At 49.5% G+C, this 27,008-nt stretch overlaps 1 protein-coding gene across 4 annotated transcripts in view; it reads right to left on the bottom strand.

Moving 5' to 3' along the window:
• Window positions 1–27,008, bottom strand: part of NSMF (NMDA receptor synaptonuclear signaling and neuronal migration factor) — a 41,563-nt gene that overhangs the window by 10,589 nt on the left and 3,966 nt on the right. The window contains exons 2-10 of one of the 4 annotated variants that reach the window (XM_086858648.1): window positions 22,394–22,455; window positions 13,512–13,988; window positions 11,681–11,756; window positions 9,257–9,325; window positions 5,799–5,851; window positions 3,832–3,921; window positions 2,101–2,222; window positions 1,168–1,251; window positions 186–219 (exon numbers count right to left, since the gene is read on the bottom strand). In XM_086858648.1, coding sequence (XP_086714774.1) covers window positions 186–219; window positions 1,168–1,251; window positions 2,101–2,222; window positions 3,832–3,921; window positions 5,799–5,851; window positions 9,257–9,325; window positions 11,681–11,756; window positions 13,512–13,988; window positions 22,394–22,455 — 1,067 coding nt within the window. The remainder of the gene's footprint in view (window positions 1–185; window positions 220–1,167; window positions 1,252–2,100; window positions 2,223–3,831; window positions 3,922–5,798; window positions 5,852–9,256; window positions 9,326–11,680; window positions 11,757–13,511; window positions 13,989–22,393; window positions 22,456–27,008) is intronic. The other 3 variants (XM_086858650.1, XM_086858649.1, XM_086858651.1) reach the window with 3 other exon arrangements.

The raw sequence follows: 27,008 nt of genomic DNA, 5'->3' as shown, positions 1-27,008 counted from the left end.
CACAGAAGTGAATGTTTATTACAGCAGCATATCCAAGAGCAGCTGACTGACTGCCAGGGGTCACTGGGGTGAAAAAAACACCTCTGTGAGTGGCAGCTGAAGCACAGGGCAGCTGAGTGACTTAAATACTGATGGTTACATTTGCAATGGGCAGGAGATGAAAAGAGAAGATAACATTTACATACCCAGGATGTCATCAAAGGTGGCGTGTTCGTGGTCCTGGAAACCAAGACAAAAGACAGATAAAGGTTCAGTGTCAGCCCACCAGCTCCTTAATAATCACACATTACCATTCCAAGGAGAACATTTACACCAACTGATGGCTGCTGGTCACAGCAGCAGTAGCCCTCACCCTAAATCACATTTCAGCACAGGAGCTGAAGACTGAACAGTCCATGAAGATCAAATCCACCTGAAGGCTTGAAGCTGAAGCCTGCAGACATGTGCAAAGCACAGACTGTCCCTCAGATGCAGTCAATACAAGCAATGCCTATTTGGGCCATGTTTTGCAGCCACTCTCTGGCTTTACCCCTGTCCAAGCTGGCTGACAAACACACAGCCTCTGCCACAGCAGGGTCATTAGGACAACTGAACAATCCTCCAAGGAAGAGAGGCAAGAGCAGCAAGGCTAAACCCCAGCAGCACTGCCTGCTGCACACTGACACTGGCCTTGCTGGGCTCTCAGTCCCACCTTCCCCTGCAAATTAAGTGATTAGGAAAAAGAAACCCATGACTCCTCACTGCTGTTTCAGACATCTGCTCAGGCCAGACTCCCAGCGCCAAGTCAGAGTTAAATTAATGACTGACAGGGATGCCCCACTGCACGTGGGGTGATGGGGCTGGTGCCTCACTGCTGAGCTCTGAGGTGCTGCTTATCCCAAGCATGAGCATAAGGAGGAGCCCTAAGCCTGGCAATGCCTGCCCTTGATAATCCTCCCACGCAGCTCCCAGAGCTCACAGGTGCCATTTCCACCCCACCTGACTGTTCCACCTAGACCTGAGCCCCCACAAAGCTACCCCAGACCCCAAAGCTGGGTTCAAGCCACCCCCAGCCCCTTCCTGACAGCTTTTCCAAATCACATCAGCGCTTTGTCACCCTAACAGGAACCAGGGAAATAAAAAAGTCTCTACATGACTCCTCATGCACAGCAGAAGTGATTTACTTACGTAGAGGATGGGGATGATGGAGGGGTCGTCCCTGCGGATAATTGTTGGGACATACTCTGCTTTGGGCACCTTGGAAGAAATGAGCTGCAAAGGGGAAAAAGGTGCAACAGCATGAGGAGAAGGCAGTAAAGTCTGGACAGAAGCACAAAGGCCATAAAACAGTGTCCTGTTCAGCTGTTTTCAGGTGCTCAGTGTTGTCAGGTAGCAGCTAACCCAGTCTATCCATATCCCAAGGGAAGCTTTCCAGCCCAGAGCACCCCCAGGCCTGCCAAGTGTCCCTGACTGTCACCATCTCCTTGACCCCCAACACATGAGCACACAGCTCTGCCCTCAGGCTGCACTGTTCTCCCCTTTTCCAGAACAGTCTGGAAAGGGGAGACTGGGGTGCACAGAGGATGGAGCAGCACCACCATGGATGGCTGTATTCCAGCAAGGATCGCTCCTGCCAAACCTCCTTTCAGTGTAGGGAGTGTTCAGTGTCTGGTGGGACCTGCACATGGCCCAGCCCAGGGCTGGCACTGCAGCAGGCACAGCAGGCACAGGGCTGCAGGTGTCAGACAGTGCCTGACAAGCCTGGCTGAAACCTCAGCTGGCTCCAGCAGCACCAGAGCCTGAGCTCTGCTGTGATTCCAGGCCCCTCAGCTCCTCACTGTGGGAGCAGAGCTGGCACTGGTGTCCAGGTCTCTGTTTTCAGGGTTAATAAGCCTCAGGCTGACTTGGTTCTGTGTTGGTATCAGTCCTGCTCTGTCCTTCTAGCTTTCTTTCAATGCATTACCCCCAGCAATAACTGATCTGAACCGAGTCAAGTCTTGGTTCATCTCTGAGTGACCCTCACGGCCACCTGAGGCAGTGCCTGTACATCAGACTTCCCAGGAAGATCCTGAACCTAGCAGCACTGAAAGGACAGGCAGAGCATGAGCTGCAAACTCTCACCATTATTTTTGGTGGAATAAAGTCTTCTCCATCACATGCCATGGCTTCAAGTTCCTTTTCTGCTTCCCAGTTCAGGTCGAAGTCACCATCCAGAGTCCCGCAGGAATCCTGAAGGTCATGGCCTGCCAGAACACAGGGAGCATTACAAGGGCAGAACAGCCCTCCCCACTCCATCCTGCCTTGGCAGCTTCTTCACAAGAGGTGCCACAACACTCGTGCCCTCGTGTCACCCACAGAGTGACAGACACCACTCTGGGACTGGTGTCTTCAAACAGACAAACATGTAACAAATGAAGAGTGCACAGAGAGCTCACACCACGTGTCACAGAACTTCATCACTCTCGCAGTCACCAAGCTTGGTTTTCAAATGCTAAGTCACAACAGTCACCCTGTCACTCCAGAAATGGGGAAGGAGACGGAACACAGACAGACTCTCTACACTTCAGCACTGCCAGGCTGATAAGCAAAAGTCCAAAGACTTCAAAGCTGATCTTCTTGTAGTAATTACTGCTCTGACTACATCTTTTGAGGGATTATAAAGAAAATCTGCCTTGTTGGTCAGAGTGATCCTGGCAGAGAAGTCTTAGAGCGTGCGTGAGGACAGCTGCAACAAACACAGTCATATTGCAACAGTAGACTTGAACTTGCTCTCCAAATCGACCTTACCTGTTGGCCTTCAGTGCTCCTGGGGAAAAAAACATCTGGAAGGAATATAATTGACCATTAAAGGTTAAAAACAGAGATGGTTGCCGGACTGAGGAAAGAGAACCGAGGTGCCACTGTTTGTGTCTTTGGGGATGTCCGAGTGTCGCTGGGCAATGCCTGGAGCCTGTGTGAACCACAGCTTTTCCATGGCTTTTCCATGGCTTTTCCATGGCTTTTCCATCCACCTCCGGGTAGCTGAGGAGTCAGACTGCCAAACAACAGGGTCATGTTTTGAACCTGGCCTTTCGTACACCTCCCCCTGCAGCCTGGGTCTTCTACACCTAGCAGGGCCAGATCTCACGCTTACCTGGTAGATCAGATCATTTCATTAGTGAAATTCACCTCAACATGGGCAAACTCATATCCACCAAGCTCCTGCCTACAGGCTTGCAATAAAATCTGTGTAAAACAGCCATTCCCTTTATAAGAATACAGTGGGAAGATGCTGGCATTCCTTCCTGTAAATGAACACAACAGCATCTCAGTCCCCTCAAGCAGAACATGGCAGCATTACTGGGGATTCCCAGAGGGATTCCTGGCAGCCCAAATGAAGATCAGATTGCCCCAAGCTATCACCTGTGCAGGAAATCAAATCCATCTCATCAGCTGTGCTCTTGAGCTGTTCCAGGCTAGGAAAGAGCCCAGAAGGGGCTCCTGCATGGGAAGCCACGTTAGCCCCACTGTGGTGAAGACAGCTTTGGATTGGTGAGCTTCCAGAGAGGTTTTGGTGCCAAGAGGATAAGGGATGATGGGAACAGAGGGCTGTAAGAGACCTGTACCACTGGGTACCCTTTGGCAACTGCTCAATAACCTGAGGTTGGATGAGTGGTGCTCTACAAATAAATACAGGTACACACAGATGAACAGGTACATACACCTGGAGCGCTACCTGCTCCGATCTCAGGAAACTAAAAAAGGATCACAGACAGGACAGAAGGGCACAGAGGAGTTACTCCAGTGGGACTCCAGTCAACAACTGCTGGAGGGTTTGCCCACAGGAGGAAGCTCAAAGGACTCAGAACTCACTTTCTCGAGAGTCATGGAAGGAATCAGCTTTGATGGGAGTCGGGTCACTCCAGGACCTGCTGAAGCTCCTCTCACGCCGTTCGGCAAATGCTAAAGGATAAAACCAGAGCACGACATTAACAGATCCCAAAGCACCTCTGCTGCTGCCAGCAAGCAAATCATCCAGCAGATTGCCACCAAAGCCACACATCACAGACTCCCCTGGGCTGGTCCTTCCACTTGCCAAACGTGAGTCCTTTCCACACAGCAGAGACAAAGTGCCCACTTGTGCACAGGATGGGATGTGGAACACAGAAAAAGGACAACACTTGATGGTCTCTCCTCAAATGCACACAGCTCAAACCTCAATTTAACCAAGTCCCAGTGTAAGTGCTCAGACTCCAAGGCCTCACAGAAACACACACTGCAAAGCTAATGACAGCTAATGGCCAGAAGAAGGCTGTAGCTCTCCATCAGTTCTCCCTTCATGTTCTACTGGCACCCCAGTCAGAGCTGGACTGAACAGCAGGGAGGGGATGTCTCTGGAAAGCTCCTGCTTTCTACATTTTATTGCAAAAGAGGAAATCCTTCAGCCTTTGCTTGCCTGCACTCTTGTGAACACTACTCTTGGCTTTTTTTCCTCCCAAGGAGTGCTGTATTGTTTGCACGGGCATTTCCCAAGCACAATCCAGGGAGCTTGGCTCAGACAGCTGCACCGCAGGCAAATTCCTGGGAACTGGCAACCACCACGTCTGACTTGGCAAGCTCATGTGAGAGCCATTATGCCGGGATTAACAGCCACTTATGGGCACTAATACCTATTTCTGGTGGCAGACAGAGTGTGCAGCAGGGAATTGAGTAACAACAGCACAGGATTTCACTGCGGATCAGCATCACAAGAGCAGCCTGTCCCCTGATGAAGTATGGCCAGGGTGGGTGTCTGGGGAATCAAACCAGGTCTTCAGTTCTTCAGGTGATTTCCATCCTCAGCTTTCTGTTAAACCCAGGCATTTAGCTACTGTGCACAGAAAGAAAGCTTTGAAAACATGACCCAAGAGTTCCTGAGGCAGAGGCACGCCTGAGTTTCCCGGAGGTGAGCTCTGTCCACGTCAGGCATTGCTAAATCAGATGCCAATGAAGACTCTGGAAAGGGCAAAGCTCTTTGCTGATCACTTCCCACAGCATATGAGAAAGGAAAGAATGCAAATTGAACTCGGCAGTGCTTTGCTGTGGGCACTCTGTACATGATGCCAGGCCAAGGGGTGGGAAGAACAAGATGCTTTCTCTTCTGGAGCAATCCTCAGCTCCCAGGAGCAGGTTACGCCACTTTCACAGCACTAAGGGAGCTGCCCAGCCACGTTTGGGAGGATTATTGCCTTCCCCACAAAAAAGGGAACTGCCATTTTGCAGAGCTAAGAGGTGATTTCTTCCCCCAAGAGGCATAACACTCCCTGATTTGCCCCTTGCTTCAATCTCTTCTCCGATCCTCTTCTTTTTCCTTGTACCATCATCTCACTTCCCACCAGGCTCTCCCTCAGATCCTGCTGTGGAGCTGGCAGTGGGACAGGGGAGGAGGGGACAGCCAGCAGACACATGGAGCCACAGCTGGTCACAGCTGCAGAGAGAGGCCAGGCAGCTCTGCTGGACTCCCAGCTTGGGTTCTCCTCACTGCCCTCCACACCAGTGACCACCAAAATCCAGAGAGGGGACAAGGATGCTGCAGCTCTCCTTCCATGCCTTGCACCGGAGATGTCCCACAGCCATGGCAGAGGGTCTTTGGGAACAGCCTCCAGGCTGCTGCAGGTATCCACACGTCCTGGACACCTGCAACCACCTGGGCTACTTGTTTGTAGGTTAAAATGGCACCAACAGGTCAGATCCTCTCTCCAGCCCAAAGCCAGGTCCTTTCAACCCACATTTGCATGTGACAGAATTCCCAGGAACCCCACAAAGCCCAACTCCAGCCACACTTCCAGGTGCTCACTTACTTTGTGCTTTAACCCTTCGGCTCCCCACCATGCGGAGGTGCTTCCGAAAATTCCTGAAAGAAAGGCCAAACACAACCTTTGAGAAAGGTGACATGAAGCAACACCTGGGCCCAGAACTGTGAGAACAGGGAGGAAGAAAATAAAATGGGGATGATGGCGTATTTCCTTCTGGGCATTCCAAAGCTGGAGGCCAGCTCCCCAGCCTACAGGGATTTAGTGCTGGGGGTGGTGATGTTTGTTGAGTGGGGCTGTTCTGAGCTCCCTGGGCTGGTGGTACAGGGCAAGTGGGGTCCCACAGGGCAGCCCCCTGCTCATGGCTGCTTTCCCTTTTCTCTGGTTCAGCTTTACCTGCGCTGTAATTGCTGAGGACGCCCACTGCTCGTGCTGGCAGTGTTCCCTCTTTTCCTGGGAAAGAGCAGCAAGTGCTCCCCTCTCTCCAGCAGGAACGGGGGGTGCCCAGGCTCTGCACACACCACACTTGTGGCTCTGCTCATTCCCAAACACAGCAGCTCCTAAAACCCCTCCTGTGCTGTTGGTAACCGTGCTGCCCTCCAGGCAGAGCTGGGGAGCACCAAAGCAGGTTCTCCCTCCTTGCACAGCAGAGCTCAGTGATGCTGCCTGTCCCCACGGGCCTGCTCTCCCCGTGGGCTGCCCTGCCCTGGCCTCACAGGCAGGTCCAGAGGGGCTGCAGAACACACAGCTCCAGGGGAAAGCCCTGGGGAGCAGCTACAGCCCAGAGTCAGGTCTGTGTGAGACAGAATGTCCTGGCCACTCCTGAGAGGCCATGGCAAAGGGACTCTGTCCAGCCCCTCTGAGTGCAAGGGACCACTTTCTCTTAGCTTTTCATCACCCACAAGGCAGGAACGGGACAGAAACAAACAGGACACCAGAAGAGACAGGGAGGAGCAGCATCAAGAGCAGTGTCACCTGTCCATAAACCCTATTTAGCAACCATGGCTTCACCCACAGTGCAGCCCCAGGACGACAGAGAGCCCATGCACTGGGCACCCTGCAGTGGGGGAATCTTCCTGGATTCCTTGTGCCCCCCAACACACAGGGCAGACACCAGGAAACACACACCACAGCTGGTGAAAGGGGTAAGTCACAAGTTGTCTGGCTCACACAAAGGTTAGTGGAATGAGTAAGGACATGGTACAACCATGCAGATGCTTTGGCAAACTGATTGGACCAAAAGACACTTCCAGCACTGACAAGAAGTTGTTCAGAGAAACTCAGAAACATCTGCTCCTGTCCAGGAGATCCACACAAGCACAGTCCTCATGGGAGAGCACTTCACCCACGTCACCTCCTGCACTTCCCCTCTTTGGCCTGGGATCCCTTGCTGTCATCAAGCTCCAAATTCAGCAAGAAGCAAAACCAGCAGCTGGAGCAGCATTATTCCATGTCAAACTTCTGTCTGTGCTTGGGCTATTAATGTTTCCCAAATATTTATTTTGTCTCTGCTTGGGTACATGAAGATTCACTGCTGTGGATCAGACAAGTGCCCCTTTAGACAAATCCCTGGCCTGGCTCTTTGTACAAAGCCTTCAGGAATGCACCACCACTGACAACTGGGTCTGTCTTACAGTGCATTAGATTAAAATCCAAATAAATACAACATTTTAAGGGAACCAGGGCTGTTCTTTACACAAAAATGTCTTAGACATATATTATGTGGAAATATTTGTGGTCTGTTGTGAGGCTGAGATCATACCAGAAACTGAGCACCAATGTTAATCGCCCAAGGCCACTGTCACATCCTTTGGGCTTTTGGCATTTGGATTAAAAACCTGTTAAATGTCCTCTCCACAGAGGAGTTTCTTCAGACCCTGGGGGAAGAAGGGCAAAGCAGCCTTTGCCATGGAAGAAGGTTGCTGCCTGGTCAGCTTGGGCTCTCCCATGAGAGACCTAAATGCCATCTCCTAAACACCACTGAGAGCAGCTCCAAGGAGAATCCAGCTGTTCAAGGTGAACCACTGCACTAAATACTCACAGAATGGGACAAAAGCCTTTTGCTCCATCTCTTTCCTTCTGGAAAAAACAGCTCTATGGAAGAGCAGTACAAGTCTGGGACAGCCTCCTAACATGGCCACACTGAACATTTAGGTCCTTCTGAGGGCTTCTTGCCTCAGGCTCCTCTGTGCCTGCACATCAGCACGACAGGACTGGCCCTGGGAAAGCTGCAACCAGCTCTGCCAGGCTCCCCAAAGCTGCCCAGCCTTCCTGCCTGCCTCCTGCACCTGTGGCATTTGATCCCTTCCGAGATCCCTCCATCCATGGTGACACAACCAGAATCCCTCGAGTTTCAGTGATGAAATGTCAACATCCCTTTTCTCCTCCAGTGTGCCTCATGGCCCCATGGCACCTCCAGGGTATCCATCCCAGCCACAGGGGCTGCAAGACACTGCAGCCCCACTCCAGCTCTGCCTGCACTGGCTCTGCCCAGCCTTTTCACCACTCAAACTCCTGGTAGCACCTCTCACACTCCCCTCTCTGGCTGCTCCAGCAGTGGGAAAAGCTCTGGGCATCCCTTACTCCAAGACTTGCCACTACCTAACAAATTCTGAGAAATCTCTCTTTTTAAAGATACACTGTCTATTTGTTTAGAGTGTCTTTAGTTTGGATTTTTATTTCTCTGTACTGATGAAAAAAATCTCATCATTCTGAAGTTGCTAAAAACCCCATATTCTCTCGTAATTTCTCAGTTAAGAAAACCTGATGTTTTTCTCTCACCTGGTTTTGAACAGTGCTGAAGTGATCATGGCAGTTTTAAACCAATGACACAGATGCTGTGTTATCCTTTTTAGTAGGCTGCCACAAGTCTTGGAACATTTAAAAAACGAAATTAGTTCTGATTCCTACTGTAAGTGATGTGCCAGAGGAGGCCTGCAGAAGGAAACCAGGCCCTCCTGTAATACCTGGACAAGGAATCAGTCCCCATCCACTTTTATTTCCCTTCTATTATTGAAAAAAAAAAAGACTTAAGAATAGATTTCTGGTCACTAGAGATGTCAATTTTGCCTAGGTCTTAGATTTCTGAGGTGCATTTGTAGATGCAGCAATGGCACATACAGTATTCATCTAACCTGAAACAAATTTCTGCTTGTGGCAGGGGAGTTGGAACTAGATCCTATTTTAGGTTTCTTCCAATCCAAACCACTCTGTGATGATATGAAATTCCAAGTTGGAATGGGGAAATTGCATCTTTAATTTTTAAAGTATTTCCCTGCCTGAGGCACAAATCACGTGGAATGCTAAAAAGCAACTTGACAGTGCTCTTTAAGATGGAGATCAGCTATCCTGAGCATCATTCACCTCCACAGCTCCAGCAGAGCCACTGCCAGCGTCCCCAGGACAGCACAGAGACAGGGACAGCCACGGTCACGGCACCAGGGTTGAGCAGTGACCCCAAGGGCCCATGCAACACCAGGCACAGCTGCGGGGGGAAGGGGCCCTACCTCTGGATAAGAGCTGCAGAATCATTCTCTCGTTTCCGTCTCTTCCTCTCTGCGTAGCCCCTGAACGCCCTGGGAAACCATTTCAAGGCATTAACCAAGTCCACAGCTTGGAAGTGGAGAGGACAAGGGACACACAGAGGGAAGCTCCTGGCAGACAACAGAGGTGGAGCTGCCCATGGGGCTGGGCAGCACCGTGTGTGGGGCAGGGCAGGGCACTCAAACCACAGCTCCTCACTCCCTAGGGCTGCTCCTCAAACATCAGAACGTGGCCCAAAGGAGCAACCACCATCCCTGCTCTGCAGAATGGACCTGGGAGCTGCAGCCACAGCCTCTCTGCACACCAGCATCGAGAGGGACAAAGTGTGCCAGCAACTGAGGGCTGTGCTCAGAGGATGAGGATGGTTTGGTGGGATCCACGTAGGCCTACCTGGTGTAGCCACCTAACCTCCTGCCAGCTGACAGACAGCCCCTAGCACAGGGAAAGCATGAGTGAATATGATGGACAGGAGAGGAGAGTTTATCCAGGACACCAACAGACAAGGAAATAAAAAAAATGAAGATTATACTTACGAGATGCTAGAGATTCCAGGAGATGCGGGGAAAAAGAGAGAGAAGAGGAATTTATTAGTGCTCAGCCCCAGCCAGTGTTGTAAGGGAATTCTCACTCCAGAAGGAATATTTCTTGTTAGGTGGAAGGAAATTGCTTTTTAAATTAAACATTTCTCAGTGGTGAGACTCCTCCTTGACTGAGCTCAGTCCTCCCTGGGGCAGGGCTGACATGTGGCTTGGATGCAAACTGAGCTCCAGGCAGACCCAGAGAATGTGCAGATCCACAGGAGCTGAGTGTGGCCTGTCAGGCTGCAGCACCACGAGCTCCTGGGGCAGGGAGAGCTGCTCCCACCATGACAAACACTGTCTTCTCCATGAAGGCAGCAGGCACAGCAGGTTGAAAATGCTGGAGCAGAGGCCAGGGGCACCTGGGGAGCCACCCAAGCACTTTGGGGAGATGCCCTGAACTTCTGTAGGTGTTTCTGCATCACTTCAGAGGCAGCACAGAAGCTCCAGAAATGTTAACCAAGGAGCCACATCAACCAAGGGAGCTGTGCTCCTCAAGGGTTCCCTCAGGGCACCATTCCCCAAACCAACCCCAAGCTGGCCTTCAAGCCCTGTAAGCCATGGGCCATCATCCTGCATCAAATCTGCCCAGAAAACACAAAGGTTATGTCCAAATGTGCTGATTTTGCATGTGGTTTGTGGGTCAGATCAGGACCCACATTTTAAAATTTTTTTTTTCTGGGGGATGTTTCTGGGATCCCAGTCCTCAACTCCAGATCCAGCTCTCCCTACATGAATCCTTCCAGGTCTGAGCCAGTCTGGGTTGTCCCAAGAGAAATAATCAGCCTCTTTTCAGGATTTTGTGAGGGAAAAGCACAAGGGGAAGAAGAAAAGTCAGAGAAGCAAGAGTACAAAAAGGACACCAGATTAGACAAGAAGAAAACAGAGAGCTGAGGGTGTCCCACACATTGGAAGAAGCACACAAGAAAAAGGTGACAAGGCTGGGTTTTCCAGTCAGGTAGGAAATAATCAAAACCAGGAAGGCAGCACTCGCTGGCAAGCCTGGAGAACAACCTGGAGACCTGGTACAGCCAGGGTACAACCTGGAGACCTGGTACAGCCAGGGTACAACCTGGAGACCTGGTACAACCAGGGTACAACCTGGAGACCTGGTACAACCAGGGTACAACCTGGAGACCTGGTACAGCCAGGGTACAACCTGGAGACCTGGTACAGCCAGGGTACAACCTGGAGACCTGGTACAACCAGGGTACAACCTGGAGACAAGGCTTCCCTTATCCTCAGCCCTTTGAGAGCTGCCTCCTCCCAAACACAGCAGCCAGGAACCTGCATGGAGTGTGGAGGGAAAGGCTCCTCCTAACTCACACCCCTTCATACTTTACAGAGCTTTTACTGATACTTTTTCACACGTGCACAGCAATGCAGAGCTGCAGGGCTCTTATCCCAGAGGAAGGCACCTCTCTGGAGTGAGGGATGCAGGACAAGCCTGGAATAACCTTCCCTTGGGAAGTGTGTGCAGCAGAAGCAGCTGGTGGAGGATCTCAGCTGGTGATCCACAGGACCCTTGCTCTGCAGAGGCAGCCAGGCCACAGTGTCACAGACAAAACCAGGGAAGCAGAGAAGGGCTGGGTAGCCCAAGGAGTTAAAGAAGGTAAAACCAAACAAATGAGAGCAGTAGGAAAGAACTAGGAAATGGGAAAAGAAAATTAACAAGAGACAAGTTTCCCTCGTTCTTTCTCATCCCTGAACAGTGATGCCAAAGACACAACTCCTGCTCCAGGCTCTCAGCTTTGAGCACATCCAGACTCTGAGACACAGAACAAAATGCACAGCAGTGGTTTCACTTACGCTTGCATAGTTGTAGTAGCAGTGTGAAAACTGAAGAGGTTCTCTTTTGGGAACCAGGTTCGTATGGGGACATCATCTGCAAGAGAGAGAGAGAGCAAAGCCTGAGCACCCAGCAGGCACAGACATCCTTCAGACAGCCACACTTCCTCCCCAGAAAACTGAGCTTTTTCTCACAGGACTCTTTCTTCAGCATCCTGCCCTGACTGAACAGGAGCTCAAGTCTCATCCTCCTCATATAAATGCACACTGCCACCGAGTGTTCTGTAAATTCCTGCAAAGCCTGTCTATCAGGATACTAAGTGAAGAATAAAAGCTTTATCTTAAACACTGAAGATTAGAATAATCCAGGAATTACAGAACTGACATTTGAACTAGGGAAAAAAAAAAAACAGGGAAAAGAAACACTTTTCATGAAGGGCATTTTCCTGTCTCTGCCTTTTCCTTTATACTATTGATTTAAACTGTCCCATTCCTCCAGCTCTTTCTGACACAGCCCAGTAGAAAAGCATTTACCTTCCACTCAGAACAGTAAGCCTGAAATATCCTCTCTTTTTCTGTCACTGAAGTTTCAATAAACCCCTCTCACAGCTGCTCCTGGTGACTTGGCCTTCAGGAGTTTCCCTGGTTTGGAAGTCAAACCACCCATCAGCTCCACAACCTGCAGATAACTGAGCTGATTTAGTCACCTCTCTTTGTAAGCTGCCCTGCCCAAACCAGCTGTGGGGTTTTTTCCTAATTCCAGGGCATCAAAATTCTGCACCACCTTCACTGAATGACCACTAAGACAAAAAGCAAAGTGAGTCAGCAATTACATGTGGAAGAGGAACCTGCCCAAGCAGCAGCTCCTGCTGAGAGCTCCCAGGCTGGAGTCAGGCAGGCAGGGAATCAGAGGGGTATTGAAATCCACTGCCACAACACTTGTGAGATCTCAGTGGACTGGATTCCTGGGGTTGGGGGATACCTGATTTGTTATCTTGCTTTACACCCAATTTGTGGCTAATGCTTTGCTCCATGTTGCTGATTGTGTCTTGCCTCAGTCATTCAAGCCTTCAGATCTGATAATATTTAATATTCTGGCATTGTCAAGGTATATTTTAATTCACTTTTGCTGGCCCAAGCCCAGTCAAATTGCCCACTGCAGGCATAATTCCCACAGACCAGCTATCTTACCAAATGTTTTGTACAGATCATCATATCCTACAGATTATTCCCTGAAAAGTACAGAAAGTGTCTGCAATTACAGATGCAAAAAATGCTAAGTGCAACTGGGGAGCTTTCCTTTGAAGTGCAGCTTCCAAGAAATCTATAGAAAGCTGTACCAGACACTCATTCTCAGCTCACAGTTTACGTCAAGTCTTGATTCAAAGCACTCCAAGGAAATATAGATGTTAAATGAAACTGCATTCCAGTATGCTAAAGACTTCCTTCTGATGCAGTCCCAAAGTCTGCTCTCCTCCAAAACATTCAGACAGAAGCAAAGCAGAACAATTCAAGACTGCAAATGAATTACTTGTTTGAAGCCTCCAACCCACAGCAGCAGCAAAGGAGAAGTTGTATAAATTCCTTTTTAGCCAACAATTCTGTACAGGCTTCTCACGGAATACTCAGCTCAAAGGACTGACAATCCCTTCATGTGTTTTACAGCTTTAAAGCCAGAGCAGCTGCTGATGACCAGGAGCTAAGACAAGCTGGCCTCCAACTGAGCTCAGCATATTACAAACTCCTCCTTTGACAATCCCTTTCCAGGAATGCTGCCCCACAGAACCAGAAGAGCCCAGGATCAAAACCTCTGTGCTTGGATGAGATGGGTGTCACCTCTGGTGTCACTCACCAGACACTCGATCGACACTGTACATCCTCTCCAGCCTTTTCCTGTGCCACCCAGCCTCGCCAGGCGGGTGCTGCTCCAGCTCAATGGACTGCTGGGAAGGGGCAGCCAGCCTGGTGCAGTTGGGGCACTCCTTGGAGCCCTGGCGGCCGCCCGGCCAGGCCTTGCAGTGCCGGACGCCGTGCGAGCCGCCGGCGCCGTGCGCGTGGTGGCCGTGGTGACACTCCTCGTGGGCAGCCCCCTTCATCACCACCAGTTCCATGCTGTCGTTCTCGTGCTCCGACAGCATCGGCCTCTCGCCGGAGATGGTGTAGACTCGTGGCTTGGGGCCCTCGCTTGGCATCTTCTCCGCCTGCTCCTCCGTGAAGCTCCTTTCGAATTTGCCGTCCGAGATGACCGAGAGCCTGCGCTTGTTCTGGGCCACCTGCTGCATCTCAGGGGAGTCCTCCTGCCCGATGTAGGAGTCTGCTAGCAGGTGATCTGAAACAAAAGGCACGCTTTCCTTAAAGCAAAGCCCTGCAGACAATTCAGAAGGCTCTTTGCTGTGTATGGGAGACAGAAACCAGGAGGTCCCCACAGGAACTGTTTCAGATGAACGCGTGCCCATCGCCACCTTCTAAACATTCATTGAAATGAGAGATATTTCTCACAGAGAGACCCGGTATTTCAAGCATGTGTGGCCACCCAACAACTCTAGAAGCAAATGCAGGTCTCGTAGCACAACCCAAAAATGCTGCCATGCAACACAGCCCTGGTTCAGCTGCAGCCCTGTTCAGCCACACGAGGGCTACGGAGCTGGTACAGTCTGCAGGACAAGGACCAGCACCACCTTCTCCAAGTGCCAAGCTCTGTTTGGTGCATTAAGTTCTTTCAGAACACTGGCAAAGGGGCAAACCAACGAGGTTTTTTTGTTGTTTTTTTTTTTTTTAACTCCTGATTTTCTGCCAGGTGGTTTGACATGAAAAGAAATACAGCAAGGCTTCAGCTGACAGCTGTGGCACAGCACCCCGCTCCCTGCATGCCCCGGTCTCACAGATGGCCACGGGCGTAAGAAAACACAGCCGCTCCCTTTGCAGGGTAGGAAGATCCAAAGGAGAGAGGCCCATGAGTGCAACTATCTTTGGAGCCCACACACTGGATGAAGTGCCAGGAAATCTCAGCATTTCCATGGCAATTCCATGCATGAACCCAACAGTAGCTCCCACCCACCTGCTAATCCTTTTTCAAGTGGTTGTTAATTACCTCTTACACTTCCCTTCAGATGGGAAGCAGCTCAGGGACTGGCAAAAAGGCTCAGCAGGGAATACATTATTCATGTGACTACTACCCAAAAAATGAAATCATTAGTGTCCAGCACAGACAGAAACACTTAAAACAGAGGCAGAAAGCAAACCCAAGCCTTTACTTCAGTAGATATTTAAGGAACAAAACTTCTTTAGCTACTGAGTCATGACCTGGAAGAACTCATCCACAATTTGAAGGCTTGGCTACCTTGCAACTGGCCATGACATGAAGTGAAGGAAGAAGAGGAGAATGACCTCTAGACAAGAGTGGTGGTGTCTCTCCCCCTACTCTGTTTGCAACCAGAACTGAGCTGGTACCGGTACAGGGTGTCACCCTTGCCTCATTTTTCTGCTTGAGCTACAACTTCCTCCAGCACCATTAGGAAATAAATCAGTCTGGCCATTCTGCTCAAGAAGGGACTGTCAGGCCTGCTCAGGCTGACACAAGTCAGGTTTCCTTTAATTTATCTCTTCACAGTCTCTGGATACTGGAGCTGGCCAGGAGGAGACACTGCAGGAGTCCTGAAGGAAGAGCTGTGCCTTTTGAACCTGCAGCTGATGTTCTGTCCAGGCTTCACACAAAGTCAAAAATCCATGCCCAGGTGTATGAGGGGTAGTGCCCCTCAGACACTGCCCAGGTAATGTGAAAAGCTGGCAGGGCTCTACTTTGCCCCATGGTCAGTGTGGCCATCTGCACCTGCTCCAGGAGGAGCCTGGTGAACAGCAAGGGCCATTCCAGTGGAGGAAGGTGCTCCACACACAGGCTGGCATTCCAAAGCCTGTACCCAGCTGCAGGTGCAGTGTCACAGAACAGTGTCACAGGCCCCAGAGTCTCTCAAACCACGTGTCACCCTTCAAGAGGCAGCAGGTCCCCTGCATCTGCTCTCCAGCAGCTCAGATCCTCCCCAGCTCCAGGATTAACTCTGCTCTAGAGTGGGCATATCTTGGGAAAACACCACCAAATGACTCCTTGAGATCTGCCAAGATCTGTGCTCGCTAATAGTGCCAAACAAACCATTTTTAAAATTAAAAACAAAGGCCAGCTCTAAGTACTCGTCTCAACTTGTCAAATTTACTAATCTGTGTGGGCAGAGTGACGCTACAGATTTCTTAAGACACCACAAAATCGTGGCTGACAGCTGCCCCTGCTCCTCCTGAAACTGATACTTGTATGGAAGATGCACAGCCTCCTCAGAGGGAACACACAGGAGTGTCACCTTCACTCACACACTGACAGCTCTGGAATTCAGAGATCCAGGAATTCCTGAGCCCCGAGATCTGTGGCTAAATGGAAAAATGAGGTCCCCAAAGCATAATATGCCTGAAAATGTTGATGATCACAAGAGCAAAGAGACCAATTCCAGTCTCTGTTTTATAGGCACTAAGGTCTTTTCAGCTCCATAAAATTTACAGACATTTCAGGGAGCCATGACTGCTTTCAATAAGCATCATTTTTTTACTGAAATCCTGGCAGGATTGACCAGATATATTTGAAATAAACTACTTACCTGATCTAGCATGCAAAATGTGAGCATCATTCTTTCTTCCTACCTTACTTGTCCCCTCCTCAAGGTGTTTCCACTTGTACTTAGAAAGGAGTTTTCATGATCTACAGTACAAAGGGCTGCCAGCACACCAATGTGCTTTCTTTTTGTAAAACAATTGGATGATTCTTCATTTTCATTCAATTTAGCACCTTCAGTAATTACACACTGCAGAAGCAACTTCATATGCAAAGGGAGTGCAAAGCTTTATTCAAGAGTAGTCGTTAATATAGAATTTACCTACAGAAAAAAAACAGTGTGGAAGGAAAAGAGATTCAAACATCCATCATAATGAATGATTGGCCTGTAGAACAGAATCCACACCACTTCAGGCTGGTCCAGAAATAAATGCTGGATTAGAGCTGAGCCACAGGAGCATTGGGTGAGGAGAACCAAGGGGCACTAATGACTGGAGCTGCCTTCTGGAGTCAGCTGCAGCAGGCTGCTGTTAACACCCTCTCGTCGAGCTGCTGCTCCCTTCTTTTCATTTTCACATCGCTCTTGCCACCTCTCCCACTCCCAGCTGCTCCAGCCACCTGCCACAGCAGCCCTGGCCAGCGTGACTGGGCAGCCTGGCACAGCTCCCTCCTCCTTGGTGCCAGCCGAGCTGCCCTGGGAACGACTCTGCTCCCCTCAGCAGCAACACCTGTGTCTCACACAGCTGCAAAGCTACCTAGGACCAGATAAATCAGGTTCCTCAGGTTCTTTTCACCTTGATTCCTGCTCTACATGGATTTGTTGTGCATGAGGGACTGAGCACAAGGCAAAGGGAAGAAGACCAATGTGCTTGATCTGTAGATCATGTGTCCATCTGTATCAGGAACATCCCAGGTGGTATTTCCATCCAGCAGGGCTTGGCATCCAGTCCTGAGGGCCAAACCACTTCTCACCCTCCTCATTACATACCTGAACACGAGTCTTTTTGGCTTCACTTGCTCCTGTCTGACATTTCTTTCTGTACCTTCCACGCAGCACTGCCCAACACAGGGCACATACATGACTAAAGACTGACAGCAGTGATAATAAAATAAAAAGTGCTGGGCAACTGGCAGTGTCTTGGGAAAAAAAGAGCCCACATTCCCAGTACATGTAGTTCCTGATCATTAGGCATTTATTATTATTCGATATTTACAATACATCATTTCTCATTCAGGAACTCTAGTTTGAGCACTCACTCTGACTTAGGGAACTGAGAAAGGACTTGCACCTTTTCCTTTCACTGCCACCCCATTTCTCCAGAGCAGGGAACACGCTGGGAACAGCCCCAGCTGACTGATGCCCATCCACAACTGTGGAGCCAAACTCCTTTCTGCTGCAGAATGCCTTGTGACCCCGTGGGATGAGAAGTTTATAAATCAAGGCAGAATATAGCCACAAGGCACAGAGAGAAGCTCCAAATTTATTCCTGTATTTAGCAGCTAAACTGATGATTAAAGCACCTTAGATTTAAAGCCTCCGCTCCAGCATCAGAGGCAAAGTGGCAAAGGGGAATCCAGATAAACCATATTAAAAGAACATCTGTCATCTCAGCAAAAAAAAAAAAATCAGAGACAGTTCTTTCTTCCCTGTTCCTCCTCAGCTGGAACTCTCTGGACCTGATGTTTATGACAATTAAGTTCCAACTTTATATCAAAGAACTGCCATAGTCACTGAAGATGAATGGAAAGTTTTTGGGCGTATGTACGTGGCCCTGCTCATAGAAGTAGGAATGAGGTTAATGATGTTTTTACTTTGCACCAGGAGGAATCCAGGTGATTCCCTCAGTGAGGAGAGCAGAGAGGTGCTCTGGCCAGAGCCAAGGGCACTACAAAACCCATAACAACCATTCAAATGGCACAGCTGAGATGTTTTTTTTTGCAATCTCAATTCCAAGACCTCCCACATGCCTGTCACTGCCCCTCAGGTGTGCTGCCAGGTCCTGGTCTCCTCTGCTCCCTCTCAGAGATGTAATGCAGAGCTTCTCCCCATGTCCTCTGTTCTCCCAAAAACGTGACCCTTGGCACAGGACAGGCAGCCCACCTTGCTGGGCTCAGGAACACAGGTGGGTTTGGAATGTCTCCAGAGAGGGACACTCCACACCCTCCCCAAGCACCTGATGCAGAGCTCTTTTTACCTTCCTCATGCTGAGGTGGAACTTCTTGTGTTTTAGTTGATGGCCACTGCTCCCTGTCTAAGTGTCTAGTGTGCACTAACCAGATCCAAAGGCTGCTTCTGGAAGGGAGCTGCTCTGAGAAACCAGAAGGTCACTTAGCTATGACAAAATGGTTCCAATTAAGTCTCCCCTGCTCAAATGGGCTTTGAAAACAAACAAACTCAAGATAGCACTGACCTGGTGTCTCACAGGTGAGTAACCTTTTAGTCTGGCCCGTAACATTAATGTGAATAGATGGAATTGCTACTGTGAGAAACGACCCAAAGGAGCAAGTGGCAGCTCCTCCACCGGCCTCAGCATCTCCATGGTAACACCGTGACCTACGTCTTTGTTCCCTTTCTAAGCCAACACCATATTCCACAGCAAGTTGCAGGATACACCCACACCATCCTTGCACTAGCTGATGCTGGAAGCAGCCTGAAGCCCTCAGAGATGAGATTTCACATCCCTGCTCTGTCCTGGGCTCAGGCCACCTACAACTCCCTCCAGAGCACGGGCTCTTCCCAAAAAGGCCACCTCCACCTCATCAGCAGAGGGATACACTGAGCGCAGGGCCAGCTGCACTGCTGGGTCTGTCCTGGGAACAGAACAAAAAGGTCAGCCTGGTGCTTACTCTGAGCCAGGCTGGGCTGGCAGCTCCACAGTCTAGGAGATGGGCCTCCCATCAGGAAGAATCAGAAGTTGTGGCCAATAAATGCTCCTCCTCACCTTTCTTCTCTCCAGGTACACCCTGCAACACCTGCAAGCCTCTTTACCTCGTGCAGCTGTGCAACTCCACACACCCCTGCCCCAGCAAAGCCAGCAGAGCATGAACACACTGCTGTTTTACTGAAAACAGAAGGAAAACACAGCCTTGCACATAATTTAGCCCTTGGAGGAGGCAGCTGGCCTGTCCTGCTGATCTGCAATCCCTCTGCTGCTCTTCATTACCACTCCCCAGTTTCTCCAAGACATTCTGCCACACACAAACACACAAGCTCTCCAGCAGATAAAACCACAAATAAAAGTTATGATTGAAGAAGCAGCTCTTTGATCAGCTGTGGAATGTGAAGTTATGAGGGATGCAAAAGGCATTTTATCTTTTTCTTTCCTTGGAGTCAAGGGACTAAAAAGATAAAAAAAGGTGAACTAAAATGGACAATCCTCAGAGAACAAAGTGCAGCAAAGTGGAGCAAGTTGGGGCAGTGAATGCACACTCAGCATCTCCCTCCACACCTCCATGGATGTCCTGGGGCTGCCTGGGGTGTCAGAGCTTCACCCCTCTGCTGGGGAGCTGAACCAGCAGATAAAGCAGCAAAGAACTGACATCCCAAAGATTCACACCTGCCTCATTTTCTGCTTGAGGACTGCCCTGCACAGGGAGAAAGATCCAGAAAAGGAGGATCCCTTCCCTCCTCCATTTATGCCTTCGTTGTCCCACTGATGGCTCCACCACCTTCCTACTCCTCAAAATCCACACCTCTTTTCCCTCACTGCATTCATCAGTGACTTTAATCATTTCTTAAACCATTGTTTTCTGGACTGAATCAAGGCCTGCCTTCTTCCAGTCATATTTAGGCCAGAGCCTTCATCCCAGCTCAGTGTGCTGGCAGTGCAGGGGGCACCTGGCTGCACAGCTGGGGTTATGACAGCAGAAACAGGCCTGTCCCACCAGGCACAAGGTGAAAGCTCAGAGCTGACAGGTTCATACAGGCACCGAGGACTCAATTCTGCGCACATTGACTCTGTCTGCTCTCTGAGGAGCTGGAGCTGATTCAGGTCCCTCTGGATCAATGCTACACCTTCAACTTCTGCAGCAGAGGCCCTTCCTTTGCTTCCCTGCAGCCTCTGGGTGACAGCTCAGGCTGCAGCTCCAGCACCCTGCCCAGCCAAAGGTGAAACCTCCAGAACTTGCTCAAGTGATCCTGAGATGGAATTTCTGCAGGAAGGAAAGATGTGACTTCCCTGTGATCAAGCTGCTTGGATGAACTAAAAGGAGCCAAATTTTCTACTCACAACATTTTTTATTGGATAGCAACCTTCCTACTGGGGTTATTTATAAAGAAGTGTTACAGACTGTGTTAAGTTATACATTGCAGAATTTCAAAAGATGACTTAAAAATGACGATTCTTTTTTTTTTCCCCTCCTCTCTTCCTCAGAATTTAGAGTAATTTCTAGGGAATTTTATTTCTTTCCAAGTGAATACTTAAGGATCCCATGAGTATTGTGGTATTTCCAAGTGTGTCTCTCACTGCTTGATTCTTGCCTGTGGCAACTAAATTCTCCTGGATTCAAGAACGATCTCAAGGCTGATACACCAAGAGGCAGTAAGTGAAAAGGCTTCCCTGGAGAGCTTATGGATGTCACAGGCACGGACAGGGCTGAAATGCTGCTCTGGAGGATGTGGCACATGATCCAGGAGTCACATCAGCTCCCTTGCAATGCTCTCCTTACTGACAGTCAGAGCAACCAGGAGCACCCCAAGGATGAGTTAACAGCAGCTTTTCATGCACATCAGAGGCTCCCACTCCCTCCATCTCACCAGGGCTCACCAGGCCTCAGGCACCTGAACACATCTGTAATTTCCTCTTGACTCCATCAGAGATCCTCTGCCTGGCCCCAACATGACAGCACAGGCACTACAAGGGTGCTACAAAGCGAGCAGCAGCCAACACTTCTCCCTGTTGGAAACTGAGCTGGGGGAGCTGCAAAAAAAGCCTGGCAAAGACTCCACGTGACAGAAGCACCTGCAGAAATGGCCATGATGGAAGGAACAAAAAAATGAAAGTTTTTCCATTCTGGGAAGCTCCTGCCAGCCTGTCTCTGCACAGTCTGTCCAGCCCTCCCTTCCTGCTGCCCCACAGACACCTCAATTCAGCTGCACCAAACCCCAGCCTTTCTCTTCCCATCCTTTCCTACCTCCACGTGCTGCTCTTAGACCAAATATTGTAACTAAAGGTGTCACTGGAGTTATTCATGAGAAGAAACCAAGAAAACCTCAGGACGTTGTCTTAGAGCCTTTCCATTCACAACCTTGGCACAATTCAGCCAAGGACAACTTCAAGGTCATTAGAACAGATCCAAGGAAAAAGGAAACAATTCAGCTGGCTGCCAAGGACTGTGTGACTGCTCTTATAGCAAGAGGCATCTCCTGTACAGGCTTAAACACACAGAGCTTACCTAAAATGATAACATCACTTTATGTTACATTCTGTTTAATAACTTTATCCCCTTCATAGCAGTTCAAGAGCACAGAACAATTTGTTACTTGTTCACACAGACTTTCTGTGGATTCCACAGGATTTTCTATAGGTTTTGAAATTAATTTACTGTCTGTGTAATATTTTCGTCACAGAGAAGACACAGCCCCGTTAGAACTTAGGTGAGTTTATCTTTTGCTCTCCTGCCTATCAAGCAGAACTCATGATACACTGATGGGGACAATATCTGCATGGAAAATACTGACACATTAGCAGGCACATGTAGTGCCCTCACCTAGGCAAATCTCAGTTTAACCCCTGTTGAAGCAAACACTGGGAAAAAATCCAGATGTCATCTCTGCCAACGAGGTTTCACACCAGTGAACAGAATATAACTCACCTGTTTTTTATACCCAGTGAAAGCAAGACCCAGGAGTCACAAACCAGTGCAGAAGCCTTGTGCAGTGCTGTCACTTCCCAGCTGCAGCCTCTCCTAAGGACATCAGCTGCAGGGGTGAATTTATGACAGGGCACTTGTTCCCTAACTGAACTCATCTCCACAGCCCACCAAGCCTTGGGTCACCAAACTGCCTTTTCTCCTTGGGGGCAACTCCTCCTGCTAAGCTCTGACTCTGTTTATGACAAATAAATGCATTTTCATTCTAAGGCTATTAACCATAGGTGCAGGCACACATGGGTATAACCAAGGCACATCAGTTCTCTTACCTGAGCCGTTTCTGCCTTCAGGATGGTTTTGTGAAAGGTATTCTCCAAAAGCCCTTGCCGCTCTGTGTCCCAGCATCAGGAGGCAACCAAGGAGAGAAAGAGAGAGATTTGTGATGCTTAAAAGCCAAGGAAAGAAGGAACAGTTCAATACCAACACACTGCTGTGCTCCTGCAGCTGCCATTCCCTCAGCCTCAGGTGGCACCCATGGAAATGCACTGCCAGAGCAGTGAGGCCTCCTCATTACACACCAGGACTCCAGTGGTTTTGGTGGAACCTCAGTGTTCCCCTGGACAAAGGGGGAAACAGAGCTGGACTAGAAGTCCAGGACTAGTTTAGGCTTTAGTTTCAAAAATGAAAAAATAGAATTGAAATGCACCTGCATGAAATCTGTGATGCACACAGAAACTGGCTCACTAACTCCAGCTCTCATGAGCAGCTCCAGGAGGGAGGCATCTCCACCCCAGAGTCAGACAGGCTCCTCCAGGTCCTGAAAGCTGCCATTTGAGAGCCATCACAGCTCAGATGTGGATGTTAATGCCCATTTAACCTACCTGAACCCTAAGTTTTCAAGCCCCAGTTATGGCAGTATTTGGATTACTGGACATGTCTGTTTGAGAGACACCCACAACCTCCCACAAGAGCAATTCCTGTTTCTCTGATGGATTCCTGTAGATGACCGAGATTTTACTGGAATATATTAAGAACCAAGCAAGCAGGGTGAGCTCAACCATTATCACACATCCAGGCCTACGTAAAAGAGCAAACCTATGAATATTCCAACCAGGGAAGAGCTTTCTGCCTGCAACCCACACAGGAAAGGAATCCTTGGTCAAGGTATTGGAATTCAGTAACCTCCAGATTCCAACTGCCAGGGCATTTGCAATGTTCTGATACTGTGATTGCTGTACCCAACAGACCTGTGACCTGAGAGCTGATACTAGAGCCAGGTTTTCCCCAGGTTTGTAGAACAGTCTCTCCAAGGTCTGCAGCATCCCAATTGGGCTGAGCTGCCATTGGGCAGGGTGGAGACTGGCAAGGAGGGAGGTGAAACAGCCACCCACCTCCTTGGCAAGCCAAGCCAAGCCAAGCCACCCAGAGCTGACTGCAGCTGAGAGCTACACATATCAGCATCTCCTGGGAAAGGACCAGACTTGCTGCAACAAGGAACCCTCTCCATACCAAGGCATCACATCCACTGTCCTCCTCCTTCAGAGCTGCTCAGCCTCAGAACATCCTCTCCAGTTCAAGCTGCTGCAAAAGGCTCATAATGGCCATTAAATATCCAAAATGGCTTTGACCTCCAAATAACACTGTCTGCTTTGCACATCCCAACTTGTGTAGCCAGGATCTTCCCCAATGCTTTTATGCACCACCTCCCAGAGGAGAAAAGGTTAACAAGGCTCCAGTGCACTTCCCAGAGTGACTCGGGCTGGAAGGAGTGGGAAGTCCATTTGTCATCCACAGCCAGCAACAGAGGATCAATATGAACGATGAAGAAAGAGTAATTTAATCTCCCTAGGACTAAATTTCAGCACAGTCAAATGCAAAATGCTTTGGAGCTGGAGCTGGAGCTGTGCAAGAAGAAAGGTCTGAATCTTTACAGACAATGCTGAGGTTTCCCCTGTTTTCAGATTCCAGGTGGTACCTCTGGACACTGGCTTGGGGTGGCAGCTGCCCAAACTGTCCTCCTCACTGTGTAACACCCCCAGAGATGGTCACAAGGAGGTTCCATCACATGGGGAGCTCTATGATCAGCCCACAACCCCACTGTGAAGAACAAAGGGGTGACTGTGGTTCACCCATCCAAGAGGACAAGCACCTCATGGATGTTCCTTGCACCACCCTCAGCCTTTCTGCCCGGGCAAAAAGCAGGAGATTTGATCCTGCAGCAACACACAAATGTAAAGTTGGGAACTGAAGTGTGGATTCTTCAGGTTGAGTCACCATCCCTGGAAGTGTGGATGTGGCACTTGGGGACATGGTTTAGTGGTGGATGTGGCAGGGTTTGGTTTGCAGTTGGACTCACTGACCTTGGAGGTCTTTCCTAACCTTAACAATTCTCTGATTCCTGAGCTGTTCCTGTACCCCATCTTAGAGGTGGTTAAAGCTCAGCCAAAGCCACAGCTGATCTCACACAGCATCAGCAACAGCCCAGCTTTGAGCATGGGTGGGCTCGAGACTTTTAAGATCTTTTCCACCAGAACTTCTGGGACTCCAAGGCTTCCCATGGAAATGTCTGTCCTTGTGAGGCATTACTAACATCACTCACAGACAGGGCACACACATAGACCATTGGGAAAAACTTTGAAGCTTCTCTTTTGCATCAGCAGACATTCCATGTAGAAAAAATAACAGCAAGCAAATTCCAAGGTAAATTATCAGTGAGGGAACATGGTGATATACACAAAAAATGCTGAAATATGATGATGGTCTGTAGCTGGTTCCTGAAATCCAAACTCCTTTGTCATTCTCTCCATTCATCTCTTCACCAATGCCTGAAGCTGTTTTTTCTGTCTGAAATCTGAACCAACGCTTCACCTTTAGCTTGCAAACCACGGGCTCAAAAGACCAGTACAAAGCATTTCCTAAGATCCAAACTGAAAACTGGCTAAGACAGAACCAGAGAAGCACTGCTGCCCTCCAGCCCACCTTATTCCACTCAGAGGAAGAGCCTGGGCTAGAAGGTGCTGCAGTGTCTCTAACCTCACACTCTGGTTTCCCCGAGCAGAGCAGGGCACAATCCCAGGCACCAGAGCTCCCAGAGAACAGGTCATACCCAGAGCTCTTGTGCAGGTCAGTAGTTCAGTCAAGGAGCACAGAACTGCTCACAAGCGTTGCCCCCTGCCCAGGCTGAACCTGCAGTTCCACCCCGTGGCTCTCAGAGCCTTCAGGCCAATGCAGGATCAAACAAACGTGGACACGTGGGCAGAGCTCCCCAGCCCCGGCGGACACGGCGATGCTGCCTGCACAGCACAGAGTGCAACGGGGGGTTTCCAGCCAATTACACCGGGAACTTCACACTAATTATTCTGCCTATTATCTCAGTGGTTCCCTTCTACATTCCCACTTTCCCAGTGCCATCGGCTTCTCCTTGGCCATGCCTCAGCGGATCTCCTGCAGATGCCTGCACGTGCCCTTTGCCAAGGGGACTCTGGTGGCCACACTTGCTCCTTATGGCTACTTGCCCCTTGCCAAGCCTTTTGTGTCCCTTCCCTGCCATTGCTGCCCTCACAGTCATCCCAGACCACCAGCACTTGCCTAGATCATTATTGTGCCATTTCTCTGCTCTCCTTGGCTTGATCAAAATAAAGCCAGAGCAAAATTCAAACAGATGGTAGCTGTTCTGTTAATCCCATTCTTTTCTCTGTCTTTTATCTATTACCACAAATCACACAATCAGATTTTCTCTCAGCTCAGCTCTGCCTCCGCTATCGCTGCCAATGGAGTTCAAGTCCCCTCACACCTCTGGACAGCACTGCACATAAACCCCTTCAACCGAGCTCTCAGCAGAGACACCTTGGGATAATTTAACTGGCAAGAGATGAAAAAGAAAACCTGTTTCACATAGATGAGATGAAGTACAAGGTGCCTTACAGCTCCATGGGCCGGTGAGCTATAACCCTGAGTGTATGACACTGCAAAAGCTGCATACAAATGAGCAGGTAGCACTGAGAGGTGATCAGCTGATGACAGGACAAGTTTAGCCCTGACTCATCTGGAGAGAGGTTTTCATTTTAGTGGCAGACCAGACCTGCATGTCACACAGTCAGCACAGCTCGATTTAACAAAAGGACACCAAGCAGGGACCAGGGCTCTAGCACGCTGTGCTGCTCAGTCTAAGCAGCAAAGACCTCAGAAAACACCAGCATTTCCTCCAGCATTCCATCAGAATGGCTCCAGGGAGGGAAAGAGGGATGGGGCAGCTTTTCCCAGCAGGAAAGGCAGCTCCCCTTCTGGGGGCATTTCCCAGTACTCACTGTGCCTCAGATGTCAGAGCTGGACTCAGGTCTGGAAGAGAACTGTGAAGAAGCACAGACAGTCTAGACAGAGATTTGCTCAAAGGAGCAAAACCGCCAAATAACAAAGATCTCAATTACAATGTAATGAGCACAGAATGGCCTTCATGTCTCTGAAATAATCACATCAACGGGATAAAAGGGGCCTTGATGCACACGAGCAGCTATGAGAAACTGATGCACATAAATTTATCCACCAAACTGACACTTACAGAGTGGTGAAAAAATGCAGATTGAAACACTCAGAGATACAGGAAAGACCTCAGATAACTCCATTTAGAGCACAGCAGCAAGCTAAGCAAAACCTGGACTATTCAGGAGTATTGCAAGGAAAAATAAAGAACACCCACCACCTTCTCCTGCTCCTTCAGAAGTAATGCCCAGAGGAGTTGCAGCAAGAATCTGTTGTGACAGCAACTGACAGTGCTGCATCTCAGGCATACAGGAGAGAAGAGACCTGCATCATCAGGACCTACATCCTCCTACAGCAGCAATCCTGCTCTTGTCACCAAGCAGAGAAAGGAACACCTCCAGCACATCCACAGTTAACAGCTCAGTCATTAAATACTGTTGACACCTATGTTATTTAAGCCTAATA

The sequence above is a fragment of the Cyanistes caeruleus genome, chromosome 20 (genome assembly GCF_971803275.1).
Source record: "Cyanistes caeruleus chromosome 20, bCyaCae1.hap1.1, whole genome shotgun sequence".
Lineage (NCBI taxonomy): Eukaryota > Metazoa > Chordata > Aves > Passeriformes > Paridae > Cyanistes > Cyanistes caeruleus.
Note: the sequence above shows the minus strand (reverse complement) of the source record. Positions and strands in the feature narration are given on the sequence as shown.